Source organism: Microtus oregoni, unplaced genomic scaffold (genome assembly GCF_018167655.1).
Source record: "Microtus oregoni isolate MIOR12 unplaced genomic scaffold, Mior012 000023F_ref0000262, whole genome shotgun sequence".
NCBI classification, from domain to species: domain Eukaryota; kingdom Metazoa; phylum Chordata; class Mammalia; order Rodentia; family Cricetidae; genus Microtus; species Microtus oregoni.
In genome coordinates, this window is record NW_024543082.1 from 4,663,381 (window position 1) to 4,683,801 (window position 20,421).

Here is a 20,421-nt window from a genome sequence, read left to right on the forward strand (position 1 = left end):
AAAAGGCACGAAGAGGCAAAGAGCTCCTTGGAAACGCCAGGTATTCTCACAGCTATCAGTGTTGTTTCTTGTTAGTAACTATGCTCCAAAGCGGTCCTGTCCGCCCCACCCTGGCTGCATCGGCCTCACCCACTGCCAGCAACTCCATCTTTTCCCTCGCTGTCTTCCTGTGCCTCAGAGATCCTCGGTCTTTGCATCTCCTCAGTTCATTTCCGGGTCTGGCTTTGGGTCCCTCCGTCCTCTCAAGGGACTCTTGACTCCAGTTCCTTGCGGCACAAGCGGCTGGGGTGCCCCCCACCCGGCGCGCCCTCCTTTGGCACCGTCGCGGGGCCACAGAATCGCCCAATAAGAGCACCGGACTCGAGTCTGACAGCTCTGGAAACCGCCAATAGAGCCGGACCAGAGAAGGGGGGGGGGGGGGGGGACGGACAGCACCGTAGCTGAAGTTGGGTTGAATGGGGGTGGGAGAGAAAAGGGTAATAAAAAGAGGGGAGATAGGATTGGGGGCGCAGGACCCGGCCGGGGGTGAATGGCCCGCTACCCAGGTCCGACGAGGGATCCGCTGGTTGACCCGGCTCCAGGCACCAGGGAGGGAGGGGCGCAGTGAAAATTTTAGGTAAGGGGAGTGGGGGTCCCTAATGACCCCGGGCTGGTCTTGAGTATGCCCGCGGGGCGCCGGGGCCAGAGTCCGGGGCGAGGCAGGGCAGAGGGCGGAGGCGGCTGCACGCCGCTGTGAGCCGAGGCCCGAGCGGCGCGGGGGGGGGGGGGGGGGGGGCGGGGAAGCGGCGGGAGGAGGGGATGCGGAGGGCGCTCCGGCAGCGGCGGCGGCGGCGGCGGCGGCGGCGGCGGCGGCGAGCGGGCGAGAAGGGAGGAGCGGCGCGAGCGGCCGGAGCGGCGCAGGGCCCGAGGCGTGCATGGCGCGCCCGGAGCCGGGCTCCCGCGGGCCCCTCGGGAGCGCCCCGGGGGCGCCGCGGCTCTTTGGCCGGCTCCTGTCGGCTGGCTGCTCTTGAGCCGCAGCCCTCCATCGCTGGATGCCGTGGTCTCCGGGAGAAGCCCGCCTGCGTTGGGGCAGAACGGCGGCGGCGCTGCGCCTGATTCCGCCCTCCGCGTAGAGGTTCTGCGCCCGGCCACGGTGGGCCCGCCGCCGGCAACGAGGAACCGGAGGCTTGCGGAGCCAGCGACTCAGCCCTCGGGACCGGAGGGTGCGGGCCAGCCTGCTGGGTCTGGGGGACAGAAAGGGGCGAGAGGGGAAGGGCCGCACCGCAGGAGCCGGTCCTCGCCCCCGCCCCCTGCGCGGACGCGCCGGAGGCTCGGCTAGCCTTTCGTGGGGGCCACGCTCCCACTCGCGCCGCCGGAGGTGGGGGATGCGGGTGACGGCCCCCCCGGGCTCCAGGACCCTCCTCCCCAGGGCTCGGGAGCTCTTGCTCCGCCCGCCGCCCCCTCCCCCGTCTTCTCCACCCCCCATCCCACCTCCCCACCCCTCGTAAGAAAATAATGCTGGCAGGAGCCTGCACCTCCCAGTCGCTCCCAGTGCGCTGCGAGCAAAGGGCACCCGCTGAGTCTCCGTGCCGGGACCCCTACCGAGCCGCCCGCGCCGCCACTTCGCCTGGAGAGCCGCTGTGCTCCGCTTAAGCAGAAGCGGCAAGCGCCGCACCCGGGAACTGCCAGCTTTGGAGAGGCACCGCCCGCAAGGACATCTCTCCGTCCCGCCTGATCCGCAACTCTCGGCCGGCCCTCGTCGAGCTCGACGCGAGCCAGGAGTCCGGACGTCCCTGCGCGCCACGCCGCAGCAGCCGGAGCTGTCCCCGCTGCCCCTGCTCGGAGCCAACTCTGTCTCGGACCTGGGACTCTAGACTCTGATTCGCAGCTACTTCTCACCTCGGGGCTGCGCTGTCTCCCCGCTAGCCTTCCCGTTGTCCTCCACCGCTCAGGACGGGGGTGCCACGATGTCCCGCTGCTGCTCAAGGCCCCGGGCCGCCCTCGACGTGTGACCCTAGTCTAGTCCCCCTGCTTGGCCGTCCGCCCTCTCCTTGGAGACCCCCGGCCCGGCCCCCGGGGGAAGAGGAAGAAGACGACGAGGCCGAGGGGGGGATGTCCGGCTCCAAAAGCGTGAGCCCCCCGGGCTACGCTGCACAGACAGCAGCGTCGCCGACGCCCCGGGGAGGCCCGGAGCATCGTGCCGCGTGGGGAGAAGCCGATTCCCGGGCCAATGGCTACCCCCACGCCCCCGGGGGTTCTGCCCGCGGCTCTACCAAGAGATCTGGGGGAGAAGTGACCCCACAGCAACAGCAACGCCTGGCCAGCCGCTGGCGTGGCGACGACGACGACCCTCCACTAAGCGGTGATGACCCTCTGGCCGGGGGCTTCGGCTTCAGCTTCCGTTCCAAGTCCGCCTGGCAGGAGCGCGGTGGCGACGACGGCGGTCGCGGCAGCCGGCGGCAGCGGCGGGGCGCGGCTGGAGGGGGCAGCACCCGGGCGCCCCCTGCGGGCGGCAGCGGCGGTTCGGCGGCAGCCGCGGCGGCCGCAGGTGGGACAGAGGTGCGCCCCCGCTCGGTGGAGCTGGGCCTGGAGGAACGTCGTGGGAAAGGCCGCAAGGAGGATGAGCTGGAGCCTGGCACTGGCACCGTCGAGGATGGAGATGGGTCCGGGGATGGCGGCAGTTCAGTGGGGTCAGCCTCTGGGACCGGTGCGGTGCTGTCGCTGGGCGCCTGCTGTCTGGCCTTACTGCAGATCTTCCGCTCTAAGAAGTTCCCGTCGGACAAACTAGAGCGACTGTACCAGCGCTACTTCTTCCGCCTGAACCAGAGCAGCCTCACCATGCTCATGGCCGTGCTGGTGCTTGTGTGCCTGGTCATGCTGGCCTTCCACGCAGCGCGGCCTCCGCTCCAGCTACCCTACCTGGCGGTGCTGGCAGCTGCTGTCGGTGTGATCCTTATCATGGCCGTGCTCTGCAACCGTGCAGCCTTCCACCAGGACCACATGGGCCTGGCCTGCTATGCACTCATTGCGGTAGTGCTGGCCGTCCAGGTAGTGGGCCTGTTGCTGCCACAGCCACGCAGTGCCTCCGAGGGCATCTGGTGGACCGTGTTCTTCATCTATACCATCTACACGCTGCTGCCTGTGCGCATGAGGGCCGCGGTGCTCAGCGGGGTGCTTCTGTCGGCCCTCCACCTGGCCATCTCTCTGCATACCAACGCCCAGGACAAGTTTCTGCTGAAGCAGGTAGGGACTCACCTGGCCACACTGGGTTGAGTGGTGGGCAGGCCTCAGCCTGATTTTAAAGTAAAGGGATCCAGCCCATATCAGTTAAGTGGTAAAAGTGACCAGAGAAACAAGGCTTTGATTCAAAGTCTATGTGACTTCCAGGCCAACCTTCAGGCCTAGCTTCTCTGTCCACTAAGGACTACTTTTGCATGACTTGTAATGTTGTCGGCCTGGTAGTGGGCATGCTTCAGAGTAGGCACAACTGCCAATTCAAGTGAGAAGGAGGGTTTGAGAAGATCTCAGTCTCTGGTCCTGTATACAGAAAGCTCCTAACAAAAATGGCCAGGCCTTCTAACAGCCAACCCCTCCTGAGCACCACTGTGGCTTTATTAGCTAGTCCTGGGTACACAGTTGTGGAAGAGAGACCCTGGGCATCCCTTGCCCAGCCTTAAGGAGGAGTCTGTAACCTGGCCCCCAGAGGCTCTTGGAAGGTGGAGAGATCTTTAAGGACTGAGAAGTTTGTTTCTTTGCCTTTTGCAAAAGTGAGAAAGAGCTGCAGAGATGTGTGCTGACCGTCCCCTCTCTGGCTTTGCTGAACGCCCTTACCCCTTCTAATGGACACTCATATCCATTAGACACCCCTATTGCTCTAGTGGGAACTTTCTATTCCTAATGGGACTTGCTAGGCAAACCTAGAATTGTGGACTGAATAGGACTCTTGGTTAACTGGTGACTCCAGCTTGGGTGAGATGCCCTCCCTGGTATCCACACTGTGTTCTCAGTCCCAGTCTATGAGCCCTGCTGGGTCTGCTTGTTCGCATGTGGCTCGGTTGGAGAGTGGGGTGTTGCAGCAGGCGAGTGTCTTGACTTTAGGACGCCACTGCACACCTCACCCCATCTCTTGACATCTACCTCGTTACATAGAGCCTCTTAGTAGTATTCTCTTGTTGCTGCTGTCCTGCTTCTCCACACTTACTTCCTCCTTTTCCCCAGACTTTGAGCCTGTTGAATACTGGGATGCTCGCCTGTGCTCTCTGGATGCATGCTTATCCACAGGGAATGCCAATCACATGGAGTCTGGCTAACCCTTCAGGGCACTGGGAAGCGACCTCCCTCGGTCTCAGGTTTCTCTTGTAGAGAATGAGAAGGTTGACTGTGCCCCTTCCACTCTCAGCATCCTCAGTGCGGAGCATCACCTCCTGCAGGAATCTTCTCTCAGGGCCACTCTGGACTCTCTCCCCATTGTTTGGTTAGCACGGGACCCAGAGGCACGTTCAAGTGCTTGTTAATCTCTGGCACTCACTGATTTTGAACCCTGTCCAGCGTAACCGCCTTGGATTCCTGTGGTATCCAACTCTATTTCTCCTTCCCTCTTTCCCCTTCCCCCAGAATACTTAGTAGTGATTTAGTAACTTTTTGCCAGCTTGGTTGGGGTCCACTGATTGGGGTCAGGTCAAATTGGTGATGGTAGCTTTTCCGATGTGTCGTCAGAAGGAGTGGGGTATGTGTGTAGAGATCAGCTTTGAACTTGTGAGAGAGATCCTCTGAGACGGGGTTGTTGTTTGGAAACGTTACTACCGTTGCTATGGAGCCATGGTCTCAGATGGGGGTTGTGTCAGCGTAGGGGGAGTGCAGCTTCTCTTTGGAAGGAAGGACACTTGGTTCGAGTGTGGCCATGGAGGTTCCAGGATAGCTCAATGTATTCACAGCACCAGACTTGGGAACTTGAAGTCTGCCAATGATCTGAAGCAGACCTGATAATAGGCTCTCTTAGGAGATGGAGATAAAATCAAGGACAGAGGCTCCAGCCCTAGGGTGCTGCAGCTTCCTCCTAGCATGAGCAACTGGTGCAACCTTGTCTGCTAGGTGAGCTCTCCCTTGGCAGTTCCTCAGGCTAACTCATCCTTCTCCCTCCCTCCCTGCTCCACCCAGCCACACTCTAGGCTTCTTTTCACAATGTGGTCTTTACACTTTTTCCTTGGCTGCAAGGTTTTGGTTAGGTTTATACTTAACTCTTTTTGATCCACTCTTAAGTCTAGCCGGGGTTGTTAGGAATGGGCCAAGGCAGGGGAACACGAACGTTCTTTCTATTTGGCCTCTGAGAAAGCGTATCTTTTTGGCGTTTGTACTTGATTTACCCTTCAGATTAAGCTGATCTAGAATGTGTCTTCTTGAGGAAAAGCTGGCTGGGTGTTGGGGAAACAGTAGAGGGACAGGACAGCCCCGCATTTACTTCTACCTCTGATTACTCTCCAGCAGCAGGTGTTTGAGGGTGACTCAGGTTTGATGTTAGTTTTTTTTCCCCCGAATAAAGACACGTACCTGGGACAGGTAGTGACAGTGAACCTGTTCTAGCATTTGAGCTTTGACCATCTTGATCACTCAGCAGGCTGACAGTAAATTATGTGTACATTTCTTCATTTCTGCCATGCTGCCCTCGGCCCTCTTAGAGCCTCATGGGGTCTTGGTGCGATCTTGTCTGTGCACTATTTTCTGCCTAGCCCCTTTGATACACGGGTTCTGTCCTTGGCTCTAGGCGGAGAAGCTGTGCTTGGTTTCTTACTATGTTCAGGTGACAGCTGAGACCCCAGGTGGAAGAAGGCCTCTTGGTCGCGCTCAATGTGTCTTTCTTCCAGTTCTTTGTCTCTAGCTCCTAGAGACCTGCCACCCTCCTCTTCGGCCCCTCTTCGCTCCCCACCTGCTCCTTTCCTCTCACTTTCTTTTCCTACCCCATCCTCTCCAGCACTTCTGTCGTTCTCTGCCCACCTAGCCCTTCTTTGGCCTTTCAGCTCGTTCTGCTTTCCTCTCTTTTACCTCCCATTCCTGGCCTCTCAGCCTCTCCTGTGCTCCTGACTTGCTGTCACCCCTTCGTCCCCTCGCTGGGGTACAGTAAGAGCGTCATAGGTTGTTTTTTTTTCCTCCTCTTCTGCCTGTTAGCGGTCCCTCTGCTACACCCATACCATAAATAACACTCGAGCATCTGCCAAACACATTCCTCACTTGTGTTAATAGGCTGCAATGATGCCGGAGCCTGTTGCCACGGCAACCTCATTTTTGTTTGACTGTATCCCACTCTGCTACATAAAGCCTCTGTGTGCACTCACACACAAACAAGCATGCTCCCACAACTATTACCCATGCTTGGCTGTCAAAGAATATTTTGGAGACAATGTCCTTGGGACCTGTGGGGGTGAAGTGTTCATTTGAGTCTGAAGAGATAGTCCCTTCTTCCTCCGAGAGATACCTTAGGAGGCGATATGGATGGAAAAGCACTTTAGGAAGTAGGAACACTGTTCAGATGTGAGGTGTTTTATTACGTAGCCACATGTGGCTCCTGGGGAGAAGATTCTGATCTTGCCTGTGTCTTGGGGAGCTAGCCGTGTGGATGCCCATCCTCACTGAACTCTATCTTCCTTTAGCTCCTCGTCCTTATCCTCTCCAGTCTCATTGGGGGAAGCTTAGCTTGGTGGCTTCTTGCATTTCTTCTTTTGTGCCTGCTCGAACCCACAACTGTCACCAGTTGTTCCAGCCATCCGAGTGGCACAGGCACTGTGTGGGAGATGTTCTGTGACTGAGCACGTGTGAATGTCTGCCTCTAGGAAGTAAGGGGTGGGTGAGGATGTAGGTCAGCAATGGAGTCCCATGACTTCCCAGGGACAAACACGTGTGTGTGTGTGTGGTGTGTCTGTCTGTCTGTCTAGTGCTGGGGTGGCCGGAAAGCCTTTCAGAGGAGATCCTTGCAGCACTGACCTTGTTTTGGGCTAGGTTCCCAGGGCCCTTGCCTTTCTTATTATTCTAATGATAACAAATTATCATTATTGACCTGAGCTCCTCAGGGAGTTCTCTGCTTGTGCTGCCCCTCTTCTTTTAATCATTGAGAGGGGAGGGATTGGGCTTGAGCAATCTCCTCCCTGGTGTGTCGTGTACCCCCCCCCCCCCCGTCCTCCCCCTGCAGCCCGTGTGCTCCACAGCACTGGAACACCTGCTGGGAAGCTGCCTCCTCCTCTGGAACATGGCCCAGAGGCCTTCTGATGGGTCACCGTGGCCTCCCGAAGTATGCCGCTGGGTCATGTGGAAGAAGACACACCTTTACTCTCCAGGGTCAGCACTGTCTGTCACCAGCAACTTCTTCATCACCTGTATTTCTTTGCAGGGGCAGTCTGGTCACAAACAAAGCCAGCAGCCTGGAGTCTGGGTTGACTTTAAATCTAGAGCAGAGGAGGGTCTGTTTGTCGCCCCTCGGGACTCAGTGCATCTTCGGGCTCTATTTCCTAAGTGGTTTCAATTCTGTTTTCCTCTTCCTGGCAGCTAGGACAGGGTGCTTGGAGGGAGTCAGAGTGGCTCCTGATAAGGGTTGGAGCAGGCCTCTGGATTGGGGGCTGGGGTCCTTTGCTAGGTCTTAGGGGATCAGAAACCTGAGAGGGAAGAGCCTGTTAGTGAGAACTCAGCCGAGGGTCAGAATGTGCTGCTGTGACATTTACAGGGATGCTCACAGTTCACAGTTCAGTCTGAGTTGACCTACAAGTAAGATCTCAGGTCTTTGTGCTGAGGAACAGCTCTCATACGCCCCTGCAGAGGACAGACAACCTCTTCCCTACCTTACAAGTTGTCCCGTGTAGACAGGCCCTAGCCGTCAGTCCCTGTGTCAAAGCTGACAGCCAGCAGAATAGGGCTGTGGCCTAGGCTTGGATCAGGCCACATCCTCTCCTGAGAGATGTGAATGGAGCTGCCACTAGGGTCCAGCCAAATGTGGCAGTAGGGGTGGGTCAGGGAGCCCCAGGAAGTGGTCTCCCTGGGCTATTCCAACTTCCAGCTGGGTGACTTCTGGTCCACAAGGTACCACAATAGCGCCTTAGGTAACTTCTTTCATTTTGTGGCAGGCCCAGCATGTGATCGTTTACTTTTCAGGAGTGTCGGGAATGGAAAGTTTGCTCAGGGAACTTCACCATTCTTTTCCCACAGATCCCTAGGGTATAGTTATATAAGTGATGATCTAGTATGTTCTTCTCTCATCCTTGCTTATCAGATTTGGGGAGGCTGGCTTACGGAGAGCAGGACAAGCATTCATTTCCTTTCCCAAATGCAAAACTTAATGGAGCAAATTGGAAAGGCAAAGTTTATACACACACACACACACACACACACACACACACACACTTTCCCCTTCTCAAGGCAATTGTAAAATGGGAGAAGCTCTTGACAGTGCTGTGAACAAAATCTGGGCATTTCTAGTTAACAGACAGCAAGTCCATCTTTGGTGTGGCTGTGGGAAAGGCAGGTAGGAATCTTGGCTTTGTTTCTAGGAGCTCCCGTTCACAGGAAGGTTGAGACCTTGTCTGAAGCCTGGTGTTTAATGCTTAGTTAGAGGGAGGTGACCAGTTTGGTAGGAGGACTGACGACCTTGAATTCTAAGGGGACAATTGACGGAGTGAAGGCTAGCGCGGAGGAGAAATGAACGAGGCCAGCTGTGGCTGCTGAGATCGCTGGCTGCTGTTTACAGGATGGACTTAGTGTTCGTTGCTCCCAAGGACAGGCTGTAGGACAAATGGCTGAAAATAATGGACTGATTTTAGCTCCAGACCTTTCTGGCCACTGGGGTTGCAGTGACCAAACCAGATACTCTCTTGTCAGTGGAGTGTACCAATGCAGTCCAGAAGGCTCTCTTATGGTGGGAAGTGCTTGCCTGGGGTCGATTCTCTCATTGAGTCCCAGACTCATCAGTATCTTCTGGGAAGTTTTTGGAAAATGCAGGGTCCTAGGTGCTGCTAGAAAATGCAGCTTCCAAGGGTCTGGGGTGGAGGCCGGAAATAGTCTGTTTCTATTGATTGATTGATCGATTGGTGCTAAGGAGCAAATACAGGGCCTTGGGCATGTTAATGGGGACTCTACTCAATCAGTCTCCCAGCCTGGGCTTACTGTTATTATTAAAACAGCTTGGATCTCATGTTCCAAGCTCTCCTGGTAGGGAGTCTTAATGGCCAGCTCTCACTTGTGGGAGCCAAGCGGAGCTGTCTCTGGTTGTGCAGCCCCAGGGTTCTGTGGCTCAGTGGGCAGTGCAGCTTAGCTGGCTTCTGGAGTCCTCTATGGTCCCTCATCTCACTCTCCCAGTATATCATTTCATTTCTCATCGTTATAACAAGAGACCCTGGGAGTTAACTTTTAGTTACAAAGAAGCGGTTTATTTTTTGGAGGCTCCAGGGCACAGTGCCCGTGTTGGCTCACTTTGGTCGAGGGTTGTGTTACAGCTTAATGAGTAGCAGAGGCAGGAACCTGTGTGGAACCACATGCTCACATCTTCAATCAGGAGCAGAGAAAGCTGGACGGGGCTTTGATCATAACCCTCTTGGGCCGGGGACATAAACTGGGCAAAAGCAGCCCACATCTTAATCTTGCAGGTGGAGGCAGGGAGGTTCAGAAGTTCAAGGTCATCCTCAACTATGTGGTAAATTTGAGGCCAGCCTGGGCTACAGAGACTCTGGCTGGAAAAATAAGACAAAACAAAGCAACAACAACAACAACAACGCTCTTGTAAAAACTATTATAGAGTCACATAGAAGGCATGCAGGAGATAACTCACACCCCTGGTGACCTTAGGAATCCCTGCAAGGGGCTCACTTCTTAAAGCTTCTACCACCTCCCGTGAGTGTCACCCTGGGGAGCAACCCTTTAATCACTGTGGATCCTTAGGGGCATCCACAAACCATGCACAGATCACAGTGCATGACCTCTGTTGAAAGCAGCTGCATCCTGCATTGGAGCAGAGGGTGTCCAGGTGGGGCTGGTGAGTGTGTGCTGATTCACGGATGCAGGTCTGGAAGGTGATTGGATGGTGGTAGCAGTGAACCAGCATGAGGGATGCCAGGCTCCGAACTCTTCTTCTCCACTCATCCAACTGTTCTGGTCCCTCCTTCCTGATGGAGGCACAGCCATCTGTAGCCATGGTGATGGGATAGGAGTGGTAGAAGGATGGGGGGACTAGGTTTGCCTCGGGGTTTGCTCCTTTGTTTCTCTGGTGAATAGAAAGCAGAGGAGAGGAAGGGATTAGGGAATTAGGAGGTGGTTTGAAGGAGGGAGGTAGGGTTTAGGGAATGGCAAGAAGAGATTGGCCCTGCTAGTCTGGGGAGAGGAAGGACATGAGTGGGGGCAGGGTTGCCTCTCGGAACAATGGGACATAGTCACAGAGGAGGGGGAGACAAACAAAACATAAGGAGACAGAAGGGGCTTTGTTCTCTCGGCCAGCCTCGTGTGTCAGCATGAAATGCGCCCCCCTTGCTCTGGGGGTTTACACACTGCTGCTCCAGCACTGAGGCCTCCTGACATCACCGTCACCTTCTTTCTAGGGCTCCCTAGGCATCGGGCATTGTCCCTGAGCTCAGGGCAGCCTAGCTGCACCTTCAGAGGGGTCCTGGGGGCTCCCGGCCTCCTGTCTACCAGCACTCCGTCCGTAGTAGGTGCTCGGCGATGGTCTGAATGAACAAATGAAATGAATGAATGGGTGGCGGGGTGGGTGGATGTCTGCACGCCGACTCCAGGCTTTGCTGAAGTGCTAGACCGACACCTCCACAGAAGGAAGCCAGCCGCTCCGCTTGGAAGCCTATTTTGGTGGGTTGTAATCCTAAACTCCGAGTAGGGCTTCCAAAACCCTCCTGCAGCAATTTTAAAACGCATGCCTTAGAAACAGGGCTGCCGCCTGGCACTGCTAATACTACACAGCTTCGCAGATTGGGAAATCATCACACAGTCATCCTCCCAGCTTTCGTCATTCACTCCGGTAACTGGCTGTTGCTGGTGCCTCCATGACCCTGGCGCTGGGTTAGGCTCAAGGGCCATGATTTGCTTTACTTGGTTCCTGGCTCTCCCGGGACAAGCTTTAGAACAGAGCCCCACATTAAGCGTATTCCCGAGAGTGACGTTAACCAACATTTCATAAATACACTTACAGCCCGTGTCAAATAAGTTTGGGAAAGCACAGTCAGCCTTCTGCGCCCATAGTTCTGTGTCTGTCCATCCAACCGCGGCAGATTGGAAATAGTTGAGTCTGCACCAAACATGCAGGTTTCATTTTCTTGTCACTGTTCCCTAATAATAACTTCATACGGCATTTCCATTGCATTAGGGTGACACAAGGAACCCAGAGATGGCTTAATGCATGGGCGGATGTGTGGGTTATATGTAAATCTCACACGATCTTATATAAGGGCTTGAACACCTGCAGATCTCGGTGTTTGCAGTGGGTCCTGGAACCAGTCCCCCAGAGACCTTGAGGGACAGCTGTACTGGGTTGAACAGAATTCCCAGGTTTGAAAGCTTTTAATATATTAATATCTATGAAAAGTTGCCGAGAAGGGGATATCGCATGAAGCTTTTATTAGATGTAGTTGACTCCAGTCAAGATTTTCGGGGACACTAGTGTTGGGTGGAACATACTTCAGCACTCTCAGGACCTGCTCTTCCCTCCAGTCCCCTGCCTCTGGGATAGACCTACCACGAACAGCATGTTGAGGCATGTCTTGAGGCTCGGACTTGGCAGCTTGCCTCCCTTAGAAGGAGATTGCCCAGGCAGCACTGACTGGCTGGCTGCCTACTTTCAAGTCTCATTTTCCATCTGGGTCAGAAATCCTATATAAAATAAAATGGCGGGGCTGGACCAGGCTAGAGAGATGTCCCCTTTACCTAGCGTTGACTTCTTGTAGGGGTTGTCTGCTGGCATTAGGCTGAGAGCCGTTGGGCTTCTGCGTGATAATGCTTGGGAAGGCCTGGGCTCTATTAAATGTGTTTCTGGAACTCTTGCTTCAGGCACTGAGTGTGTAGCTGCCCAGGGAGAAGGAGTCATGGCCATTCTGGATCATCCTTCCCCTAAATGTGTCTTTGTCTTCTCCTCTCCCCACTCTCCAAAATAAGGGATCTCATGAAGGGTCGATCCTAAGTAATGCATAGGTCCTGAGTCTACTCCACCCTGGGAGCTGGCTAAAGCACCGTGTGCGGGGGGGGGGGGGTATTTATTTTATTTATTTTGTCTTTTTGTCTTCACCTTGAATGCAATAGATAACCCAGGCTAGCCTCAAACTTGAGCTAATCATTCTAAATCTCAGCCTTCTAAATTCTGGGATTATAAATCTGCATATCATGTCCAGCTGTAGAACTTCATTAATCTCTTCTTATCTCAAGACTTTTTGAAAAATTATTATTATTATTATTATCTTACACACACATATACACACATACACAGAGGGTTTCTCTGTGTAGCTCTGCCTGTCCTGTAACTCTTACTATTGTGCATGCAGGGGTAAGTGGGGATGCCAAGTGCATAGCCAGAGCCCACGTGCAGAGGTCAGAGGACAGCTTTGGGAGCAGGTTCTCTCCTTCCACTGTGGGTTCGGGGATCCAGCTCAGGCCTTCAAGCTTCCACAACAAGCACTTGTAACTGCTGAACCATCTTGTAGACCCTACCTCATTTCATCTTAAAATTAACCCAGAGAGGAAGAGCTCCCCACCCCCCATCAGCCACTGCAGAAACTGGTGTATGACCAAACAACCTGCTAAGTTCCTGCAAGGTCACGAAGCAGTGTAGCAGATGGCCTGTCCCCTGACTGATGGCCCTTGGACATGTATGTGCCTTTGGTTTCTGCCTGCTGGACTTTTAGCTGCTATCCTCTGAAGACCTTGGACTTTGGGGTCTACTGGGAGGGCAGGCTTGAAGTACCCTGACCATTGGAGGATCTTCCTTCCTTGCCCTGGAGATGGGGTAGTCTTGTTTGGAGGCTTGGGTTCTTCCAGTTTCCCAGAGTTCTCTGGGAGGGTTAAGCGCTAAAGCTGTTCAGGTGATAAACCCCTTCTTCCTGCTCTTCTTCCTTGTTGCTTTCTTCCTTCCCAGTTGTAATCTGCCACCCCCTTTTATTGCTTTCTGGGGTCACCTCCCAGGCAAACTACCTATATTCAAATCCTCACCTTGGGATCCTTTTGTTAGGGGGAAATCCAAGCAGTGGGCAAGCCTGACTTTACCCCAGTTTGGAAACACTAGGAAGCAGGAGGCTGTGTGCTGGGGGCAGAAATGCATCAGGTGCAGAACTGGGTGGCAGACGGTACAGCCGTGGGCTTGCCTTTGGCTCCCCACTCCCGTTCGGTGACGTGTTTGTTACTGGTAGATTGCTGGCAAGACTAGGGGAATGAGGTGAAATTTAAAATAATGTTTTTTTAGGGAGACATGTATTTGTTTAGTTGCTACTTAAACATTTTTAGCTTTATATACCCTATGTAGCTAACCTGACCTTTCTTCAAATTACTGTTTCTGTTACAAGATGGCAGGCAATAAACCTATTTCCTCAAAAGCATTTTTTTTCTTTTTTAAAGAAATGAGAAGAATTTAAGAATAAAGAAATTTAGGTGTTTCTTTTCTGCTCTAATGTGGATCTGACAGAAATCCATGCTGACCCTAGAGCCTGCTGGCCAGGCAGTGACATGATGTAGCTGGTGGCTAACTCTGTGGTCTGTTTCCTCTTGGCTTCTGCTGGGACCTTACCTGCTGAGAGGTGGAGCCTCTGGCACATTCTGCCCGCTGCTGAGAGGTGGAGCCTCTGGCACATTCTGCCTGCTGAACGCCCAGCCCGCTCCCTCTGATGACTCTGTCCAGGTGGGCCCCACAGGCAGCTAACATTCAGTATGTTGCTTACTCACTGATGGGCACCAGTGTGGCCTGGCGGAGGACATGTTCCCAAAGGACTGCGATGTGGCGCTTGTGAGGGAGGGCTTGGCATCAAATAATGGGACACTGAGGTCAAGTTCTTTTTTTTTTTTTAAATATTTATTTATTTATTTATTGTGTGTACAATATTCTTTCTGTGTGTATGCCTGCAGGCCAGAAGAGGGCACCAGACCCCATTACAGATGGTTGTGAGCCACCATATGGTTGCTGGGAATTGAACTCAGGACCTTTGGAAGAGCAGGCAATGCTCTTAACCTCTGAGCCATCTCTCCAGCCCTGAGGTCAAGTTCTTTAGAGGGCACGCATGTCTTCCTGTGTAGTCTCTTGTCTGGTCACATAGGCCTAAGGTGAGCAGGGGTCAAGGTAAGGGATTTCCTGTCTGCTTACACTTTTGGGTTGTCTACAGGGCTCTGAAAATAGATCCATACTCACACCCACCCAGCCTGTTTTTATTATAAATTCCAGGGATAAAGCAAGCTGTCCCCAGGGTTAAGATGTGGTTTAGACAATGGCTCCAGTCATCCCAGAGGGCTCAGCTACGTCTCCATGTAGCTAGCATTTCACAGGTGTCTGCTTCTGGCAGCCCAGGGGTGTTGACAGCCCTGGTTGAGTGCCACAGCTCTGGGGAGTCACCATATTTTTCTTCCCCGGTGACACCACCGTCCTCATGGCCTGTGACCCTACAAGTTAGTGTGTGTGAGGGTGCCCTAGACGGAGGTGTCACATGATACCCTGGGGTTTGGCGGGGGATAGAGGCTCAGAGGCAAAATGACCCCGTTGAGGCTACACTACCAGTCCTTTTGCTTAGGCCCTGCACACATCCAGATTTTGTACACGAAGTCGGGATTGTTCACAGCTGGGTCCAGTTGTCCCCTGTGGTGCTTCTGAAGCTGTAGATGGCACAGCTGTACCCAGGCAGTTGCCTCAGCTCGGTGTTGGAATGCATGGCTTTTGCTTTTTATTTGTAATGTCTTCCCTCCTGGTGTCGGGTGCAGATGGGCACTAAATGAGGTGTCATTCCCTGCACCTGCCTTCTGCCGATCACCTTTGGGGAGCTCCTAATGGTTTTATGGGTGTGAGGAGAGACCAGGATCTGGGAGGAAAGTCAGACGTGATGCTGGGATGGCTTAGCCCCGGGGTGAGGCTACCTCGGAGCTAGTCTTCTGTTAGCTTAAGTTGAGACGTGAGAGGGAAGGGAGGCTGTCACAGGTATCTCAGGACTGCCTCCTGGTACAGCCCTGGTACAGCATGGAGCTCCTGAGGAGAAGCTTTCTTGTAGCTGCACAGTTCAGTGCTCACTAAGGATGCACTTGGAGGATGTCTTTAAAACCCAGATCCCAAAACCACCACTGCCCTATAAAGTGTCCTTGATGTCCCAAAGGATGATCTTCTGCAAACCCACCCCTGCATCAGTTAGTCTTCTCAGGAAGACTAGAAGGAAAAGAAGTCTGGTCCCCCCCCCCCCCCACACACACACAGGGTTTTTCTGTGTAATCTTGGCTTTCCTGGAACTCACTCTGTAGACCAGGCTAGCCTCAAACTCACAAAGATCTACCTGCTTCTGTCTCCTGATTTCTGTGATTAAAGGTGTGCGCCACCATCACCCAGCAGGAAAACGAGTCTTTAAAAGTTAATATTTTTATTAATTCCTTGAGGATTTCATCAGTGTATTTTGATCACATTTATTCCCCCACCCATCCTCCTTCCTTACCCATCCTTTCCACCCTCGCCTCTCTGCTCGCCTAAGTTTGACGTTTTGCATTTTTTTCCCTGGTTTTGTTGTTGTTGTCTCCCATCCCCCTACTCCACCTCCCATCAGGTCTAGTTTGTGTAACCCAACAACTCTCGGGAGGACAGTCTACTCTGGAGTGGGGTCACATGGAAGTGACTCTTGCCACGGAGCGTATGCTCAAAGTTTGATTGCCACATTTCTTTTAGAGATGGGAAAGTTGTGTGTTCCCTGAACTTGCCCTAGTCCCTAGTCCTCCTCTGGCCAAGTCTCTTTCCTGTAAGCATTTCACCATGCTGCGTGGATGGGAGCCACTGGGCTCCTGGCTGGTCCCCAGTAGACAGTGTCAGCTGGGAAGTGCCTCTACTGACACCTCAGCCCAGAGGGCTGCAGACTGGATAGAGCACATCTGGGCATCTGGGAGTGTGGACCAGGCCTGTCCCTGCAGAGTCTGGCCTGGGATAGAGCACATCTGGGCATCCGGGAGTGTGGACCAGGCCTGTCCCTGCAGAGCCTGAACTGGGATAGAGTACATCTGGGTATCTGGAAGTGTGCAATAGGCCTGTCCCTGCAACATCTGGATTGGGATAGAGCAGATCTGGGAACTTGGAGTAGGCCTATCCCTGCAACATCTGGACTATGAACTAAGTTAGAAGCATCGTCTTTTTCTTTGTAACACCTATGCTGCTTTGTCTTTTTATTTATTTTTTTTAATTTTTTTGAGATTATAATTAAATCACTTCTCCTTCCCTCTCTGCCACCTAAACCCGCTCATATATCCCTCTTTGCTCTCTTTTAAATTTATGATCTCTTTTTTTCCCATTAGTTCTTGTCACATGCCTTTTGTATATACTCACCAATATGTAAATATAACCTGCCCAGTCTATATAGTGTTACTCATGTGTGTGTTTTCAGAGCTGACCGTTTGGTATTGGGTAACCAAATTGGTGTGCTCTTCCCTGAGGAAGACTGCTTTTCCTGCTCTCAGCATTCCTTAGTTTCCTTGTGTAGGATTGGGGCCTGTGAACTTCCCCCTGTCAAGTTTGCCTTTGAAATATAGTTCTGTGCTAGGGCAGAGTCCAGAGCCTCATGCAGGCAAGGCAAGCGCTCTACCACAGTGTGACACCCCGAGTCTCTCCCCTTCCTGCTCAGATAGTTCTTTGCTTTGATACACACGTGCTCACTGTATGTGACTAGTCTTCTGGTCCCCACTTGTCCAGCCCTTAGGAAGGGGGCAGAAAGTTCTGGCTTTGACAGAGAGGGCCCCTTCCCTGGACCCCACCTATCTCCTCCCCTACCCGCCTGTACCAGTATGAGCAGGGATCACTACAGAAGTTCCGAAAGGATTTGTTCTTTTCATTGCATTCCCGTAGAATAGCCATCGCCAGAGCACATGGCAAACTTCCTTATAGTTTATCAGCACGTGTGATCGTTTAAGTGTTTGCTTGCATTTCACTGTAAGTGCCTGGGGCTGACGTTTAGACTGGCTGAGTGGGTTAACCTCAAAGAATCCACCAGAAGGGAGAGGAGGCGCATCCACAAGTTTCTATCTAGTCCTAGGGTCCAGTGGAGATGCTGTGAGTGTTGGTGTTCATAAAATTGTTTTCTGCGCTGGGGCTAAAACCCAGGGCTTCCTGCGTACACAGCCCCAGCTCTGTCACTAAGCTCCCTGCAGCCTAGCATCGGCGTTTTGTAAAGCTCTTGTGGAATTCTAACATGCCCCAAGATTGAAGACTTGAGCCCCGCGCCTCCCCTGTCAGCAGAGGGGTCACGTAGATGACACGGGAGTCTACTTTATGGCGATATTGAAGAACAAGTAGTTTATAACACAGGGGTTTATTGTGGTGATTCAGTAAAGACCGATGGCCACTAAAGATGACTGCAGGCGTGTAACAGGGAGGAAAACTTGCTTGGGGGTTGGTGTATAAAATGTTGCCAGGCAAGGCTGCGGTTTGCTTTGTTTATGTTGCTCTTCTCACCAGCAATTAACCCCAAATGCGGCTGGATAAATGGCCGAGACCAGTGCTGTAATATCTGCAAGAACATTTTAGAAAAATGAACGCTGAGTGAGTCTCAGCTGAGCAGGAAACCTCCCTTGGCCTTCTGGAAGGGCCAAGTCTTTTAGCTGCTGACAAATTCCCGGTGGTTGAGAGTAGCTCTTCCCTTCTCTCTTCCTTGTACAAACACCTCGGCCTCACCCTCCTTGGCCATGTTCGGTAGTTTCTAGATCGCTCCCGAGGTAGCCTAGCAGTCTCTGTAGCAGATGCTCACCGAACACTCATCCGATGCAGGGGCGGCTTTACTGAGGGTCACAAGGCACCAGTCTGGCACGGCTTCTTTTTCTTCTACTTTACAGATCATGGAAAATAAGGGATTGCATGGTTTTGCCTCCCCATATGTATGTGTGGCAAAGACCTAGAAAGTAAAAGCAGGTGACAGGGTGGGGGTGGGAAGGACCGGGACGACGACAGGGTGTGCACCGTGAGAGCCACCCTTCCTGTCTAGTCTAAGGCTAGCTCTTTCCTGCCCCCTTTGTGCTGGAACAAGAAGGATGGGACCATCTGTTGGAGCCCCTGTGCCCTGGAGCACAGAGATGGGAAGCCCTTAGCATATTGCCTCAGCTTGAGGATCGTCCAGGGCAAGGGCTGGTCCTCTAGGTCAGTGCTCCACCAAGGTCACATGTGGACTGCCATGTCATCCTTTGGGAAAGGGTTATCCCAGGAGAGTTAATTTTGGATAAATTTTGGAAGTGGAATATTCCTTTAGCATTGGCGATGATGGCCCAGAAAAGTCAATTAGTCACTGTCTGACGTCCTCCTGAGGGGGTGTTGCCACCCTGTGCCTGTCCCACCTGCCTTCCACCGGTGGGGTTCCTGTTGACTTTGTCTTCACATGTTCAGGGGATTCCACAGTCTGTTAGTACTCCAACTAGGCTGAGGAGATGTGATGTGAACTCATCTTAGATCCTAGGGTGTCTGGGGAGCCATGGGAGTCAGTGGGGCGAAGGCCAGCCCCATCAGAGAGATGGGCCCTGCTGTGTTCCCCAGGCTGCTCTGGAGCTCCTGGGCTCAGCTTTGAAGAGCATGCCCTGCTTCTGTAAGGCTCCTGAGGATTCGCGCATTCTCCAGGATTGAGGTCTGGAGTCCCAAGCCTTCTTCTCCAGCAGCAGAGACATCATGTGGATGACAGCATCTGAGGCCTCCTTTAGTCTTTGTGCCCTGTGTGTTTGTTCTGTCTTTCTTCTTGAAGTTCAAGGAACTCGGAGATCTAAAGGCAGTCCTGATTTCTCTATCATTACTTAGTTATTTTTTGAGATGGGGTTTTCCTCTGCATTATGAAACATAATTAATAAAAGCTTAGAGGCAGATATTGGGGTTCAACCTGAAGGACCTGAAAAGCAAAGCAGCCAGCCACTGGCTCTTATCTTGACCTCAGTCCAAAATGGTGATCCTGCCTCTAGGAATCTCATAATGAGACTGTGTCTGAGAGCTGTCTTCTCCCCTCACCTTATATTCCTCTCTAGCGCTGGGATTAAAGACATGCACTGCCCAACTTCTATGGCAATTAGTGTGGCTACTAGGATTAAAAGTGTGTGTTACCACTGTCTGGTCTGTAAGGCTGACCAGTGGGGCTGTTTTATTCTCTGTGAAACAAAGCTTATTTATTAAAATACAAGTGAAATGCCTCTACATTTCCCCTTTTTGTCTAAAATAAAAAGACTATAACATAATAAAAATTATATACAATAAATATAATAATTATATTACAATCTATACAGGTAATAAATACATTAACAATGTCTAGTACATTTGCATTTGACATTTTCAGAGAAAATACTCCACATCTATCATATCTTGGTGAGTCCAAATTTTGTACCTAATATACTTTCTACCACAACTTCTATTATATCCAAACCTATCTTTTAATGTCTCTCAACCTTATATACTTTACATTGCTCTAGTGAAATTTCTTTTCTGAGTCTCGTAAACAAGGAAGACTACAACTGTCTAGTCTTCAACTACCTCAGAGACCCAAAGAAGAAATAATATTAACTGAATAAGCAGGAAGTGCAAGCAGGCGACTTCCAAAATATGTGAGTAATTGTTGTAGGAGCTGCGGGGCTGCATTCCGCCACCCAGCTCCCGCCACCAGCTAGCTTTACCCGAAATAACAACACACAAACTGTATTCTTTTAAACACTGCTTGGCCCATTAACTCTAGCCCTTACAGGCTAATTCTCATATCCCAATCAACCCATCTCTAATAATCTGTGTAGCATCAGTCTTACCGGGAAAGATTCAGCATGTCTGACCTGGCAGCTTGCTTCATGGCGTCTGCCCAGGGGAGGGGAGCATGGCCTCTGAGCTCACTTCCTCTTCCTCCCAGCATTCTGTTCTGTTTACTCCTCCCACCTATGTTTTAACCTATGAGGTCCAAGCAGTTTCTTTATTATAATTAACCAATGAAATCAACAGATTGATACATGACACTCCCACATCAAGTAATGACAGAAAGATCTGGCTGCCTGGACAGTCACCCAAAGTTCCTCTGCAACGTTGGTCGTCCATCTTCCACCTACAGGCCTAGCATATCTGACAGACTTTTCTATCCTGCTTATCTAACTGGGACAGCATACTGTCGGTAGCCGAGCATTGTCTTGCCCAGTGGCTTACTTTTGCCACAGTCTTACAGGTGTGTACCACCCCGCCCAAGCTGCCTGATTTCTCTTAAGGAAACTAAAAGATGGAGACAGCCCCTTCTGCAACCCCAGGAGGGAGCAGAGGGT

General features: G+C 52.5%; 1 protein-coding gene across 1 annotated transcript in view; it reads left to right on the plus strand.

Annotated features, from left to right (window-relative positions):
- Positions 1–858: 858 nt before the first annotated feature.
- The window catches only part of Adcy5 (adenylate cyclase 5), a 148,364-nt gene continuing 128,801 nt past the window's right edge, over positions 859–20,421 (plus strand). The window contains exon 1 of the mRNA XM_041672832.1: positions 859–3,222. Coding sequence (XP_041528766.1) covers positions 2,092–3,222 — 1,131 coding nt within the window. The 5' untranslated portion in view covers positions 859–2,091. The remainder of the gene's footprint in view (positions 3,223–20,421) is intronic.